Source organism: Physeter macrocephalus, chromosome 14, assembly GCF_002837175.3.
Source record: "Physeter macrocephalus isolate SW-GA chromosome 14, ASM283717v5, whole genome shotgun sequence".
NCBI classification, from domain to species: Eukaryota; Metazoa; Chordata; class Mammalia; order Artiodactyla; family Physeteridae; genus Physeter; species Physeter macrocephalus.
The window spans coordinates 458806-473263 of record NC_041227.1 but is presented as its reverse complement, the minus strand read 5'-3'; the positions used below and the strand labels follow the sequence as shown (position 1 = coordinate 473263).

The 14458-nt window shown below is 55.4% G+C and overlaps 2 protein-coding genes across 3 annotated transcripts in view; both read left to right on the top strand.

Annotated features, from left to right (window-relative positions):
* ZGPAT (zinc finger CCCH-type and G-patch domain containing) overlaps positions 1-10796 on the top strand; it is a 12726-nt gene extending 1930 nt beyond the window's left edge. For both annotated transcript variants that reach the window (XM_024128594.3, XM_028499462.2), the window contains exons 3-7: positions 8475-8608; positions 8817-8972; positions 9630-9749; positions 9847-10255; positions 10378-10796. In XM_024128594.3, the coding sequence (XP_023984362.1) occupies positions 8475-8608; positions 8817-8972; positions 9630-9749; positions 9847-10255; positions 10378-10516 (958 nt within the window). In that variant the 3' untranslated portion in view covers positions 10517-10796. The remainder of the gene's footprint in view (positions 1-8474; positions 8609-8816; positions 8973-9629; positions 9750-9846; positions 10256-10377) is intronic.
* A 1403-nt stretch (positions 10797-12199) lies between these two features.
* On the top strand, positions 12200-14152 carry LIME1 (Lck interacting transmembrane adaptor 1). The gene is given in 7 exon segments (XM_028499851.2): positions 12200-12384; positions 12538-12613; positions 12673-12861; positions 12863-13060; positions 13062-13187; positions 13286-13433; positions 13436-14152. Coding segments are annotated over 7 exon segments (1011 nt in total). The 5' UTR covers positions 12200-12280; the 3' UTR covers positions 13606-14152.
* The last annotated feature ends 306 nt before the right edge of the window (positions 14153-14458 follow it).

The window sequence follows — 14458 nt, the reverse complement described above, 5'->3', positions numbered from 1 at the left end:
CTGCTGTGGCCTCTCCCGTTGCGGAGCACAGGCTCCGGACGCGCAGGCTCACCGGCCATGGCTCACGGGCCCAGCCGCTCCGCGGCACGTGGGATCCTCCCAGACCGGGGCGCGAACCCGGTTCCCCTGCATCGGCAGGCGGACGCGCAACCACTGCGCCACCAGGGAAGCCCTTAAGCATGTGACTTTAACTTTGCTTTTTTTTAGTTTTTCTTTGCAAAGAATACTTACCGAGGTTTCCAGTAAATGATTTTCTTTTTTAACGAATAGTCCGGGGTAACTTCCTTCAGTTCTTCCGTTGTCTTATTTCTTTATAGATTCTTGCTGGGCCCAAAGTCTTATTTGCTACATTTCCCCCTTTTTTCCTTTCTTTCTCTGTAAGTTTTGTGAAAGGCGTAGTGTGCATACAGGAAAGTGCACGACAAATCAGTCATAAGTCTCCTCCAGCTTCCACAGGGTGGGCGCGCCCTATCCTCAGCACACAGTCAAGCAGCAGAGGAGGGAGCCCTCTGTCCTCTGTGCCACTGGTCCCTCTGGAGGGTTCCTCCCCTCCCCGGGCCATGTCCTGTGTGGGGATGAGAACTGACGTGTCCCTGTGCTGCGTCCTCTGGGCAGGCACTGTTCCACGGGTTTCACGCGTATTAACTCACCTGGCAGCAGGCCTGCCAGGTAGGCCGTATGGCTGCTGTGGTCGCTGGGCCTCCCAGGCAGCCAGGCTCTGAGAGAGCCGGCTCCCCTCTGCCGTGCTCTCAGCTGCTGCCTGCTGTCAGCTTTAGGCCCAACCCATGCAGCCCACGAACATGCCCCTCACCACCACCCCGGTCTGATAGTTATTTTCTTGCATTTGCTTTGGATTTTTAAAATTTACTTATTTAAGACTTTATTTGAAATTTTTATTTTAAAGATGAAATAGTGTTGAGGCACCCTGTGACCCAGCACTCTGTCACAGTCCCCTCCCCTTCTTGGGAGGCTCGTTGTCACATCTGTGGTGTGGCTTTCTGTACTATATGTGAGACCTTTATAGATGCGTGTATCTGTGAATAGGACATATTTGTGTTTTATTTTCTAATTAAATGGTTAGCATGCAGGATGCTTCGTTTTGCAGCTCTTCTCACAGAGCATGTCTGTGAGAAAAGTCCACGTTGATGTTTATAGAACTATTTTGTGCATTTTAACTGCTGTGTCATTTTCCTCGTGAATATGCCACATTTTATCCTGTCTCCTGGTGTTTCCCAGTTTTTTTTTTTTTAATTGATTGATCGATTGATTGCTGCATTGGGTCTTCGTTGCTGCACGCGGGCTTTCTCTAGTTGCGGTGAGCGGGGGGCTACTCTTCATTGAGGTGCGCAGGCTTCTTATTGCGGTGGCTACTCTTGTTGTGGAGCACGGGCTGTAGAGCACAGGCTCAGTAGTTGTGGCACACGGGCTCAGCAGTTGTAGCTCGTGGGCTCTAGAGCACAGGCTCAGCAGTTGTGGCGCACGGGCTTAGTTGCTCCGCGGCATGTGGGATCTTCCCGGACCAGGGCTCAAACCTATGTCCCCTCCGTTGGCAGGCGGATTCTTAACCACTGCACCACCAGGGAAGTCCAGTTTCCCAGTTGTTATTTATTACAAACAAAGTGCTGTGAACATCCTAGCGCCCATCTTTTGTCCCTGGTGAGAATGTCCCCGGTGTGTAGCAGTGTGGAGAACACGCGCATTTTCTGTCCTTGTGCGCCGTGCGGTTCCCAGTCCCTGGTCTGTTCCATAGTCACCCTCGGTTATGTTCTCTTACTTGCAAATTCGTGCCCACTGAGAGCTGGGGAGGTGATCTTGATTGAACTTGTATTTCCTTGATTATTAGCAAGTTTGAGCATTTTTTTCATACATTTGTTCTAACTTCATCTCTCTATGTTTCAATATCCTCGTCTGTAAAACAGAGATGAGGATGTCTTTCACAGTTGTTGGGAGAACGGGATGTGTTAATAGAAGTAAAAGAATATTGAACAGTAGCTGACATGTAGTAAGGACACAGCGAATTTCAAATTTTAATCTTGTTATTGTAAAATAAAATCAGAGGAAGTAGAGAAATAGCACGAGGAATCATTGTAACACCCTAGTACTGGCTGCTCAGATCAAAACTACAAATTTGCCAATTACTCCAGGAGCCCCTCCGTTTGCCTCAGCCCAAACACAGCCTTCTCCCTCCTCCAAAAAGAAGCACTCTCCCGACTTATGATAATCACTTCCTGTGTTCTTTGTTGCTTATCACTCAGGTGCAGCCGGGGTGTAAACGTTGTAGTTCAACCTTGCTTGCTTTTTAAGGCTGCTGTGTCTGCACCCCGCCCCCCCACCCCCGCCTTTCCTGGCCTCACAGTTTCACTGTTGAAGGACCAGACCCTTTGACCATCATCGACTGCCCTGGTGCAGCCCAGCATGTTCCTGTGTTCACTGCAGGCTGGCATCTGGATCCAGGGACCTGGTCACACTCAGGACCCCCAGTTGGGCATGTCTCTAGGTGTTGTGCTTTCATCAGGAGGCACCTGATGTATAGCTGCCAATGGTGCTTAATGCCGAGATCCACTGATACAGTGTGGATTGCAAAAAACAGCTCTTTAATTTTGTCAGTTCATTTACTACCCGAACGGTATAGAGAGATGCCTTTCCTTGTCTACAATTTGGCCACCTAGTGGTACGGATCATATGGAAAAGGCAGGATAATGCCGGACTTTTCTGTTTTGTTTCCTTGGTTTCCAAGATAGCAAATTGGTTCTCTTTCATCCTGAAGTGATAAATTGGCTTTTAAAAAATAGTTAATATCCATATGGACTGATGGATTTAAATATATTTGATGAATTTCAGTCCACAGAGATTCTGATCTTTATTGAAACTCAAATTGTCTCACCCTTGCCAAGTGGGAGCTTCTTCAGGTTGGCTCCCACATCCTTTTGACACAGCCCCAGGAGTCAGGGTTTCCCACAGTCATCTGTACTCTTCCTACCCCAGACCTGAAGGCACCCAAGTCTCCAAGAAGCCCTGGTTTCTTTTATTTTCTTTTCTTTTTTTTTTTTTTTTTTTTTTTCGGTACGCGGGCCTCTCACTGTCGTGGCCTCTCCCGTTGTGGAGCACAGGCTCTGGACACACAGGCTCAGCGGCCATGGCTCACGGGCCCAGCCGCTCCGCGGCACGTGGGATCTTCCCGGACCGGGGCACGAACCCGTGTCCCCTGCATCGGCAGGCAGACTCTCAACCGCTGCACCACCAGGGAAGCCCAGCCATGGTTTCTTTTAATGGGAGATGGTATTTCACAACCCATGGTGGGGGCACTGGGATGCACTTTGCTGCTAGTTTGTTCATCGCTGTAGGCTTTTTCAGCAGACAGAGCTAGGGAATATAGGTGGACACACACTAACGTACAGGTTAGTGTATATGTACCTATATCACATATGTTTTTAAGGACAAATACCTTGTGAAATTATACTGATACTTCCAATTCAAATTAAGGATTGCAGTGTTTCTACTTAACCTTTTCTGGATCACGTCCGTATTTCCTTGTTTACTCCAGGACTCTGGTTCTCAATGACATAGGGAATGATGGGCTCCAAAGGACCCATAATTAATTTGTTTTATCCCATTTTACACACACAGGACACTCAGAATAACAACATTCATTCTTCAATTATGATGATTGAAAGCTGTTAAAAGCATTTTTACATGTACTACTACCCACATTCTCCCTCTGTCTTTGTGATTTCAGTAGACCTGCGTTGTTGGAGCTTGTGGCCATTACAGCCATTGTTTCCCTTTTACTCCCAACCTTAGTTCTAGAAGGACCTTTGCATTTCATGCTTACCATCATTCCATCTGTTGGGGTCTTTTTAGCATTTTGGTTGTCTGAGACTCGTTTTCTGGTAGATTCTTCAGGAAGGGCTCACAGGAATAATGTTTCCGGAGATCTGGCATGTTGATTAGGTTCTGTTTGTGTCTCTTATACTTGAAGAGCAGTTTTGTTGAATACAGTATGTCTCCTACACACGAACGAGTTCTGTTCTGAGAGTGCGTTCGTACGTGCAACTTGTTCATAAGTCCAACAAAGTTAGCCTAGGTACCCAACAAACACAATCAGTTATATAGCACTGTACTGTAATAGGCTGTTAATACTTTTCACACAAGTAATGCATAAAACACAACACAAAAAATAAAACATTTTTAATCTTACAGTACCTTGAAAAGTACAGTAGTACAGTACAACAGCTGGCATGCAGTGGCATGTTTGCGTCTTTGAAAATTCGCAACTTGAAGGTTCGTATGTAGGGGACTTACTGTATAAGATTCTTGTCTCGTATTACTTTCCTTGAATATTTCACATAACTTACTCCATTTTGACATAAAATATTGTTGAAAATTTCCCTTGTGAATCACATGCTCGGGCTTCCCTGGTGGCACAGTGGTTGAGAATCTGCCTGCCAATGCAGGGGACGTGGGTTTGAGCCCTGGTCTGGGAAGATCCCACATGCCACGGAGCAACTAGGCCTGTGAGTCACAACTACTGAGCCTGCGCGTCTGGAGCCTGTGCTCTGCAACAAGAGAGGCCGCGATAGTGAGAGGCCCACGCACCACGATGAGGAGTGGCCCCCGCTTGCCGCAACTAGAGAAAGCCCTCACACAGAAACGAAGACCCAACACAGCCAAAAAATAAATAAATTTAAAAAATATATATATATGTTTAAAAAATCATATGCTCTAATGGTGTAAGGGTCCAGCTTCATTCTTTTGCATGTAGGTATCCAGTTTCCCAGTACCATTTGTTGAAAGAACTGTCCTTTCCCCATTGAATTGTCATGACACCCCTGACGAGACCTGATTGATGTGTGTGAGGGGTTATTTCTGCGTTCTCTCATCCAGTTCATTGGTCCACACCAATGGACTGGATGTGTTTATGCCAGTACATACTGTTTGGATGACTGTAGCTTTGTAGTAAGTTTTGAAGGTCAGGAAGTACATAGTCCTCAAACAATTTTTCTTCTTCTCAAGATTCTTTTGGCTATTCAAGATCCATTGCATTTCCATATGAATTTTAAAATCAGCTTGTCCAATTCTGTGTAAAAGAAGATTGGAATTTTGATAGGAATTGCATTGTGTCTGTAGATCAATGTGGGTAGTATTGCCATCCTAATAAAATGAAGTTTTCTAATTTATGAACATGGGATCTCTTTCCAATTATGTAGGTCTTCTTTAATTTCTTTCAGCAATGTTCTGTAGTTCACAAGCCTTGGTTAAATTTATTTCTAAGTATTTTATTCATTTTCATGCTGCTGTAAATGAAATTATTTCATTTTTAGATTGTGCATTTTTAGTGTATTAATATACAACTGATCTTTCTATGTTGATCTTATATCCTCTAACACTGTCAAATTCATTTTTTAGCTCTAATAGGATTTTTTTCTGGATTATTTAGGGTTTTCTATATATACAGTTATGTCATTGATAGAGGTACTTTTGCTCCTTTTTTTTTTTTTTTAATTTTTTTTGGCTGCTTTGGGTCTTCATTGCTGTGCTCAGGCTTTCTCTAGTTGTGGCGAACGGGACTACTCTTCGTTGTGGTGCGCAGGCTTCTCACTGCAGTGGTTTCTCCTGTTGCATAGCACGGGCTCTAGGCACGCAGGCTTCAGCAGTTGTGGCACACGGGCTCAGTAATTGTGGCTCGCGGGCTCTAGAGCGCAAGCCCAGTAGTTGTGGCACATGGGCTTAGCTGCTCTGCGGCATGTGGGATCTTCCCAGACCAGGGCTTGAACCCGTGTCCGCTGCATTGGCAGGCGGATTCCTAACCACTGTGCCACCAAGGAAGCCCACTTTTGCTTCTTCCCTTCCAATTTGGATGGCTTTTACTTATTTTTCTTGCTTAATTGCTCCTCCTAGAACTTCCAGTACTACACTGAATAGAAGTAGCGAGAGCAGCCATCCTTGTCTTGTTCCTGATCTTAGGGGGAAAGCACCCAGTCTCCCACCACTGAGTGTGATGTGAGCTGTGGGTTTTCCATAGTTGCTGTTTATCAGGTTGAGTGTTGTTTTGTTTTGTTTTTTATAAATTTATTTATTTATTTTTGGCCGCATTGGGTCTTCGTTGCTGTGTACGGGCTTTCTGTAGTTGCGGCCAGAGGGGGCTACTCTTTGTTGTGGTGTGTGGGCTTCTCATTGCAGTGGCTTCTCTTGTTGTGGAGTGTGGGCTCTAGGGGTGCGGGCTTCAGTAGTTGTGGCACGTGGACTCAGTAGTTGTGGCGCATGGGCTTAGTTACTCTGTGGCATGTGGGATCTTCCCAGACCAGGGCTCAAACCCGTGTGCCCTGCATTGGCAGGCGGATTCTTAACCACTGCGCCACCAGGGAAGTCCCTGAGTGTTTTTAACATGCAAGGGTGTTGGATTTTTTTAAGTATCTTTTCTATATCGGTTGACATGCTGGTTTTCTATTAACGTGCTCTGTTTCATTGAATGGTTTTCATCTGTTGAACCACCCTTGCATTCCTGGGATAAATCAAACTGAGTTGTGGCGTATACTCATTCTAAATGCGTGTTTTCTGGTTCAAGTTTTTACTTATTCTGGAGCGTATTTTCGTGAATGTTGTGAAGCAGATGATCGAGTGGGGTGTTGTTGGGGTTTTTTGTATGGGAAACCAATTTTTAATTTTTTCCTTTTGAAATCCATAGTGTGTCTTTTCCTGCCTCGTTGGTAACACCTCCTCTGTCCTGCGTGAAGTTTGTTGTATGAGAGGCTCTTGCTGGGTGCACTTCATTCCATTGATCAGGCTGCCTGTGCTCTTCGTTGACATTCGTTTCATGGACACGCCGTTAATTACTCCCCATGGTTGGGAACTTAGGTTATTTCCGAGTCTTTCGTGTTTGGGTCACATCCTTCTCTCTCAGTCCTTACATACTTTCATTATTGTTGTTTTAGGGTCATTCCCTAGAAGCACTTGCTGGGTTAAGGGGGACACCAAATTTTAGGGCTTCTAAGAGTACCAAAGATTTTTGCAGGGAGGTTTAGTTGGTGGCATCTGTGGTGTCTGGGTGTGTTGAGGGGGTGTTTGGCCAAATTCACCGAGTCTGGGCCTCTTTCCTCGGTTGAAGAGGGCTTTTCAACCACCATGCCCACTGCAGGACACGTGGGCCAGTTTTGCAGCTGCTGGTGCCACTGGCCGTTGGTGGTACCCTGGGTGCCTGAGGACAGTCAGGGGTGAGAAGGAAATGGCCAGAACCCCGCCAGGGAGGCATCCGAGGCCACCTTTGTTTGCTCCTGGAAGGTGACTGAAATGCCTTGTTTCCTCTCCTTTCTCCCCATGGACCCCACCTAGGAAGACAGCCACGGCAGGGCTGGCTGTGTGTCTGGAGCGAGTGCCTGTCTTCGCTTACTCTCATGGGGTTAGAACTGCTTCCTCCTTGAAATGGGGGCACAGCAGGAGATGTGTGCGTGGTTGCTTCATGTCTTTATTTGGCAAAGTTAAAGGTTGCAGCCCTCTGTTCCCACTTCCTCCCCCACACCCTCTCTCCCGGTTTTCATTTTGGTTTCACTGTTTCACTGACATCTAGAAGTCAAGGCAGCACTATTACAACCAGCTCTTTCTAATTGGCTGGGGAGGACTCAGTCCTGTGAGAGCACGCAGACACACTTGCCTTGATGACCTGTTGTATCTGGTGGAGAGGCGCCAGGGAGCTCTCATCACAAGGATGTCTACCAGCCATGTGTGTGCCTGTGTATACATGACTCTAGCACAGAAGGCTGGGGAGAAACTCGAAGCATCTTTTCCTCAGGGTACCCAGGTCCATCCTGAGAGTGAGAACACAACAAGCACAAGTGTGTGTGTGTCCATACATGTGCATGTGCATATGTGCACGTGTGCACATGTCCATACACGTGTGCATGTACATTGCATGCGTGTGTAGGTGAGTGCTTGTGTATGCCGTGTGTGTGTACCTGTGTGTGCACACGTTTGTGTGCATGTGTGTATGCACTGTGCATATGTGTGCGTGTGCATACTTGTGTGCACGTGTATGTGTGCACGTGTACACTGTACGTACGCGTTTGTGCACACGTGTGTGGGTGTATTGTGCATGTGTGGGCATGGATGTGTATATGTGTGCACGTGTGCATGGGTTGTGTGCATACATGTGTACGCATGTGTTCAGTGTATATTGCGTGTGTGCGTGGGTGTATATTGCGTGTGTGCGTGGGTGTTTGTATGTGTTCAGTGTATGTGCGTGGGTGTGTATTGTGTGCATGTTTGTACACGTGCGTGTTCAGTGGGTGTGTGTACATGTGTGCATGTGTGTGTGTCATATGTACACACGTGTTCAGCAGATATGTATGTAGCTGTGTGTATCTGTGTCCCCGTCCATGTTTCCTGTCCAGGCGGTGTCCAGGCAGGTAGATGGGATTCTCCCAGCTCATGGGGCCCTGGTGGCCGTATCTGAGTCTGCATCCCTGTGGCCCTCTCTGCAGGTTCTCCCATGGGCAGGTGGTCTCTGTGGATGAGCTGCGCCCCTTCCAGGACCCGGACCTGAGCTCCCTGCAAGCCGGCTCTGCGTGTCTGGCCAAGCGGCAGGATGGCCTCTGGTACCCAGCGCGAATCACTGGTGAGGCTGCCCGGGGCCTCCCTGACAGGGTCCTCTGGGAAGCCCTCCCCATGTGTCACACATTAGTCCTGCCCGACCACTGCTCTGTTTGGGCATTGGGACCCCACCCCACGCCCAAGAGGAGCAAGGCCCTGCCCTGCCCCCAGCTTCCAGAGTGGCTCCTTCCATGTGTTGAGGCCACTGCCCTGCTGCCTCTGTGCCCCTCCAGATGTGGACAGTGGCTACTACACGGTCAAGTTTGACTCTCTGCTGTTGAAAGAGGCCGTGGTGGAGGGGGACAGCATCCTGCCCCCGCTGCGCACGGAGCCTGCAGGGTCCTCTGACTCAGACGGCAGTGACGTGGACGACCCCAGCTATGCTCGAGGTATGGCTGCTGCCACCCCGCGAGGCTCCTGGCTGGCGGGGTCCCATACTGTGGTCAGCACAAGGACGCACTCGGGGCGGGGGCAGGCGCGAGGCCCCCACAGCGGGCAGGGGAGATGAGAGGGGTGCGTGATGGGTCTGGGGCAGGTCCGGAGACCCACAGATGCAGAAACCCAGAATGATGACAGTCCCACGCGAGCCACAGGAGCGGATGGGACGCACGGGAAGGGACGGTTTCCTGCAGGGCGCGGGGGCCTGGTGGGTGGACACAGGAACTGGCTAGCAGTGTCTGGCCCTCCCCCAGGGGGGTGTCGCCTGGGCTCTGTTAGCCAAGCTGTCCATGTTGATGGAGGGGAGGACTGAGCCGTCAGGTAGAGGCGAGTGCCGCTCTCTGTTAGGGGAACGGCGGCACCCACCTCCAGGGAATAGGGAAGGGACCACCACGTGACCAGGTCGTGACCCTGAAGTGTGGAGAGGGCTGGGCTCTGCCACAGGCTCTGCCTGTCGTTTGCACCACACAGTCCTGGGCAACTGGCAGGGAGCCAGGGGTGCCGGGGATTGGCCCTGGCCCAGAGCTGAGCTCTTGGGCTAACCTTGGCCGGAGCGCAGGCTGCCCCGCGTCCAGCTGGGTTAAGCTGTTGCCCTCTGATGCTTGCAGTGGTTGAACCTGGTGCTGCTGACCCCGGGACCTGCAGCTCCGCCTTCGCCGGCTGGGAGGTGCACACGCGGGGCATTGGCTCCAGACTCCTCGCCAAGATGGGCTACGAGTTTGGCAAGGGTGAGTGTGTGCTGCACGGGGTGGGGGTGGGGGGGCGAAGGGCTCCCTCAGCACGGCCCCAGAGTCCAGTGGCAGCGCCATCTCGGTGTACCCCCAGGTCTGGGCCGGCATGCGGATGGCCGGGTGGAGCCCATCCACGCTGTGGTGCTGCCGCGAGGGAAGTCGCTGGACCAGTGCGCGGAGATCCTGCAGAAGAGGACCAGGGGCAGCCAGGCTGGCGCCAGCAGGCCCCCAAAGTGCCGGGGCAGAGGGGGCGGGCCTAGGGGCCGCCCACCGTCTCGCAATGTGTTTGACTTCCTGAATGAGAAGCTGAAAGGCGGGGCTCCTGGGGCCCTGGAGGCGGGGGTGGTGCCCCCAGGGAGGAGGAGTGGCGAGGAGGTGTACCACGCCAGCAGGAGTGCCAAGCGCGCCCTGAGCCTGCAGCTCTTCCAGACGGAGGAGAAGATCGAGCAGACCCAGCGAGCCATCCGGGGCATCCAGGAGGCCCTTGCCCGCAATGCTGGCCGGTACGTGTGGGTCCTGCCCGTGGTGCCTGGGTGAGAGCTCGCCCCGCCCCGAGGGCGGCGGGCCAGATCTGAGGAGGGGCTGGAGGATGATGGGCTGTGCTGAAAGGCGGGCCCCTCCCCAGGCACAGCGTGACAGCAGCCCAGCTGCAGGAGAGGCTGGCGGGAGCCCAGCGGCAGCTGGGGCAGCTCCGGGCCCGGGAGGCAGGCCTGCAGAGGGAACAGAGGAAGGCGGACACCCACAAGAAGATGACCGAGTTCTAGGGCCCGCACACGTGGCGTGGACAGAGCTCGGGGACCCCGGCTCCGCTGCCCTCAGGAAGACCAGCTGTCGCTCGCAGCTAGGATGCCACCGGGAGAGGGGCCGGCCCACACAGTTGGCCCTCTTGCCGGCCTTGGGCATGTGGCCACTGCTGAGAGGAGGCAGGCTGCGGGGGTCCCTGTCAGGTACCTTCCTGACGCTTCCTTGACCATTGAGCCCACCTCCCAGTGTCCTGGGCTGTCTCCTGAGCAAGGACATTAAAGTGACTTTGTTGCAGTGTCTTTTGGTGGCGGCTCGGCTGGCCGTGGGGACTTTGAGGAGGAGGGTCTTTGCACCAGGTCACGGGGCTGGGCTGGAGGGGTCCTGAGTGAGGGTGCTGCCCAGCACCCTGCCCAGAGGCAGAGGGCCCGGGAGGACGGGCATCCTTGCTGCTCTCCCAGATGCGGTCACAGCTTAGGGTGCCCCCCACGCTGCCTGACACCCACAGACGGGTGAGCCCGGTGCTGCAGTGATGGAAGGAGACTATGGCTGTGCGGGGCCCAGAGGGAGCGCCGTTATCGAGGCAGGAGGACCCGGTGGGGCGGGGGGTGTTGGCACCCTGTCTCCGTGCCGGCCTGTTTTGTCGCCCACACGCACCCACTGCATCGTGGGTGGAGACATGATTTAGGGCCTTCGATCAGCACCAGCTCGCAGCACACCCCTGCCAAGTCCCGTCTAGACCCCAGGCAGAGCAACAGCAGGTGGGTGAGGCTGCCGTGGCGGCTGCGTGGGAAAACGCACCGTGGTGCACGGGCAGGAAGTGAGGTGGGGAGCTGGGCCGAGGGCGACACAGAGGCCTCGCGGCTCGAGGTTCCCAAGCTGCCCGCCACCCTGTAGGTGGCGGAGGAGGCGCACCAGCCCCAGCCTTGGTGAGTGCCCGCTCTGTCCTCCAGCCTGGCCAGGGCTCCGGGCCCCTTGGTGCCTTCCTAGGGCAGCTGAGGGCAGGGGTCTGGGAAGACTGGGCCCTACCAGGTCAGGGCATTGGGACCTGGGCCCTCTGGTGAGGAAAGCCCGCTCCCTGGGTCTGAGCAGACTGGCCCCCACCTGCGGAGACAGCTCCAATGCTGCTGGCCCCTCACCTCTGGCACCTGTGCCAAGACTCCAGGAAGCGGACGTCCGATGGCAGGGGCAGTTGGAGGGGAGGGATGGAGAGCCAGGGATGGGGTGGTCAGTGTCCAAAGCCCTTCCTGCTTGCTGACCCCCAGCTTTCCAGCCCCTCAGGGGGCCAGTCTCTGTAGTGGACAGCTAGGGGGCATCACCTGGACAGGAGCCATGGCTGGAGGTGAGTCTGTGGCCTGTGGCTTGCTAGCCTGGGGTGTGACCTGGGGGCCTCCCCGGCTCTCAGGTTTGGCCTCAGTGACCACAGTGGGACCTTGGCCAGGTCCCAGCTGCCCTGCCCCTCAGCTGGCCGTGCTCGGCCATCACTTGGGTCATCCTTGCCAACTCAGGTCCTCATGGGGGCCAGGCAGAGCATGCCTCACCCCTCACCAGCAGCCCCTAGGCAGAGGTGGGAGGGTGGGCGCTGAGGCTGTGTCCCCTCGGCCTCTGTAGGAGGGAGGGGCTGCTGAGCCTTGGGGTTTCCTGTGTGCTGAGTCAGAGCACGGGGGTGGGGGGGGGGGACCTTCCGGCAGCACAAGGCGCACAAGTGGGGCTGTCAGGTTGGTGCCCAGTCCCTCAGCCCCCAGCACCCTGTCTTCTGCCCCCAGGCCCATCCACGGTTTCGCAGGATGAGACCACAGGTACCCTCGGCCCCTCCCGCCCTCTGGGGCCTAGGGCGCCTCGCCCTGCTCCTCTGGCTGTGGATGTTGCGCACAGCCTGCCACAGGTGTGACCGTCCCTGGCCCGGGTGGGGCCTGGCTCAGCTCTACAGCCAGAGGGGGCGGGACTCAGGCAGGCCCAGCACCCGCTCTCTACACACACGTCCCTACGGGCCTTGGACCGGAGGCCAATGGCTCTGACCCGCACCTCTGCCTCCCCGCTCTGGTGACCCTCTTGCACCCAGGAAGCGGGCACAGAGGTAGTTGTCTGGGCCGCAGGGCAGTGTAACGCCAGCAGAAGCGGTGAGTGCCAGGGCGTCCCTGGGGCCAGCAGGGGACCAGCCAGCCTTCCTTGCCCCCAGTCACTGCTGAGACGACCCCACCACTGCTCCCTCGGCAAGTCGGACACCAGACTGCATGAGCTGCACCGCAACCGGCCCTGCAGCAGAGGTGAGCTGGTGGAAGGGCTGGGGCCTGGCAGTGGGCAGGCGTCCCCGGACCCCCAAGTAGTCTCTGCCCTGCCCCCACCCCCAGCCCCACGGCCTGGATCTGTGCCCACAATGGCTGGAGGCGTCCAGAGGCACTACGACCAGGCCCCTGGCAGCCTTCCCACACGAGGAGCTGCCCCTGGCCACGCCCTCCACCGGCCCTGAGGCCACCTATTCCAACGTGGGGCTGGCTGCCATCACCAGGGCCGGGCTGGCAGTCACCTCTGGGGTGTGGGCAGGGGCACAGCTGACCAGCAGCTGTGGCCAGGCCTGGTCCCGAGGCCAGACCCGTGGTGGCTGAGTATGCGTGTGTCCAGAAGCTCAAGGGAACAGATCGGGGCCCCCGAGGCCTGGAGCAGGGGAAAGTTGAGGCGACCCCAGCTGCTCAGGTGAAGTGAAGGGTGTGAGGTAGGGTGGGTGGGACTGGGCAGATCCTTGGCCGAGTGGATGGTGCTGACCCCTCCCTGGACTGGCTTCCTCTCTCCAGGTGGACATCCTGTATTCCAGGGTCAGCAAGCCTAAAAGGAGGGAGCCAGGACCTTCCACAGACCAGCCAGACCCCAGGAGTGGGGAAGCGGGTTTGGCTCTGGGGAGTGGCCTGGCCTACGAGGTCCTCCCTCTCAGGGGCCTGGGCATGGAGCGAGCCTCCTGGAAAACGCGGATGAGAGCATCCAGGAGATAGGGGCCCCTGGGCACCTGGAACACCCCCAGCTCCAACTCCTACCAGGAGAGGACATGTGCAGGGCATGGAGACCCCCTGCTTCCTGTCTCAGCCTGGGGAGGGGGTCTTCATCCCCTCTTCCCTGAACACCCAAGTACAGATGATCCTTCCTCCAGAGTGGGGTGCGACCCCCCCACTTCGCAGAGTCCCCTCCCCCACACGCGGCTAACAGCATGAATTCGGGATAGCAGTGCTGTCAGCCTATGGGGTCCCTGGGGTCCTGGCTGCCATGTCCTCTCCAGGGCAGGGTCTCAATAAAGCCCCAGCTCAGGGAGCATGAACACTGCTATACCTCAGCCTGCTCTTCTTGAAAGCCTGGGAAGCTTGGCGGGGTGGGGTCTGGAAGGAGTGAAAACCTCTCCTTGGGAATGGGCTTCCTCCCGCTAGGGGTGCTGGGTACCTGCGCCCTGTCACCTGGGGCCGCCGGCTGGTCGGGCTCAGAAGACCGAGTGGGGAGGGAGGCAAGCCCTGGCGGGCGGTACTCAGGCCGAGGGGCTCCTCCGAGCGGTGAGCCGGCCCGCAGGGTGGCTACCCCAGGGTGGGACCTGAACCCTGAACGGCAGGGAAGGCTCCGCCACCCAGCCCCTGGAGTTACATAAGGGGCGCGGGAGGTGGGCAGTCGTGCGTTAAAGAATAACCTGCTCCCGGGAAGCCCGCCAAGGAGACGCGGCCTCCTCCCGGGTCCGGCAGCTCGCGCAAGGGCACCCCTCGAGGAAGCCGGCCCGCCCCGGCGACGGGGGCGCCGGGGCGGGGGCCGGCGGGCGGGCGGGCGGCAGAAGCCGGGCCCCCTCCCGGACCGGCGCGGGAGCGGCCAGCGCGGGAGCAGCCGGCCAGGGTCGGGGTGTGGCCTCGGGGCGGGCCAATGGGCGCGGGGCGGGGCGGGCCAATGGGCGCGGGGCGGGGCGGGCCAATGGGCGCGGGGCGGGCGGGCCAATGGGC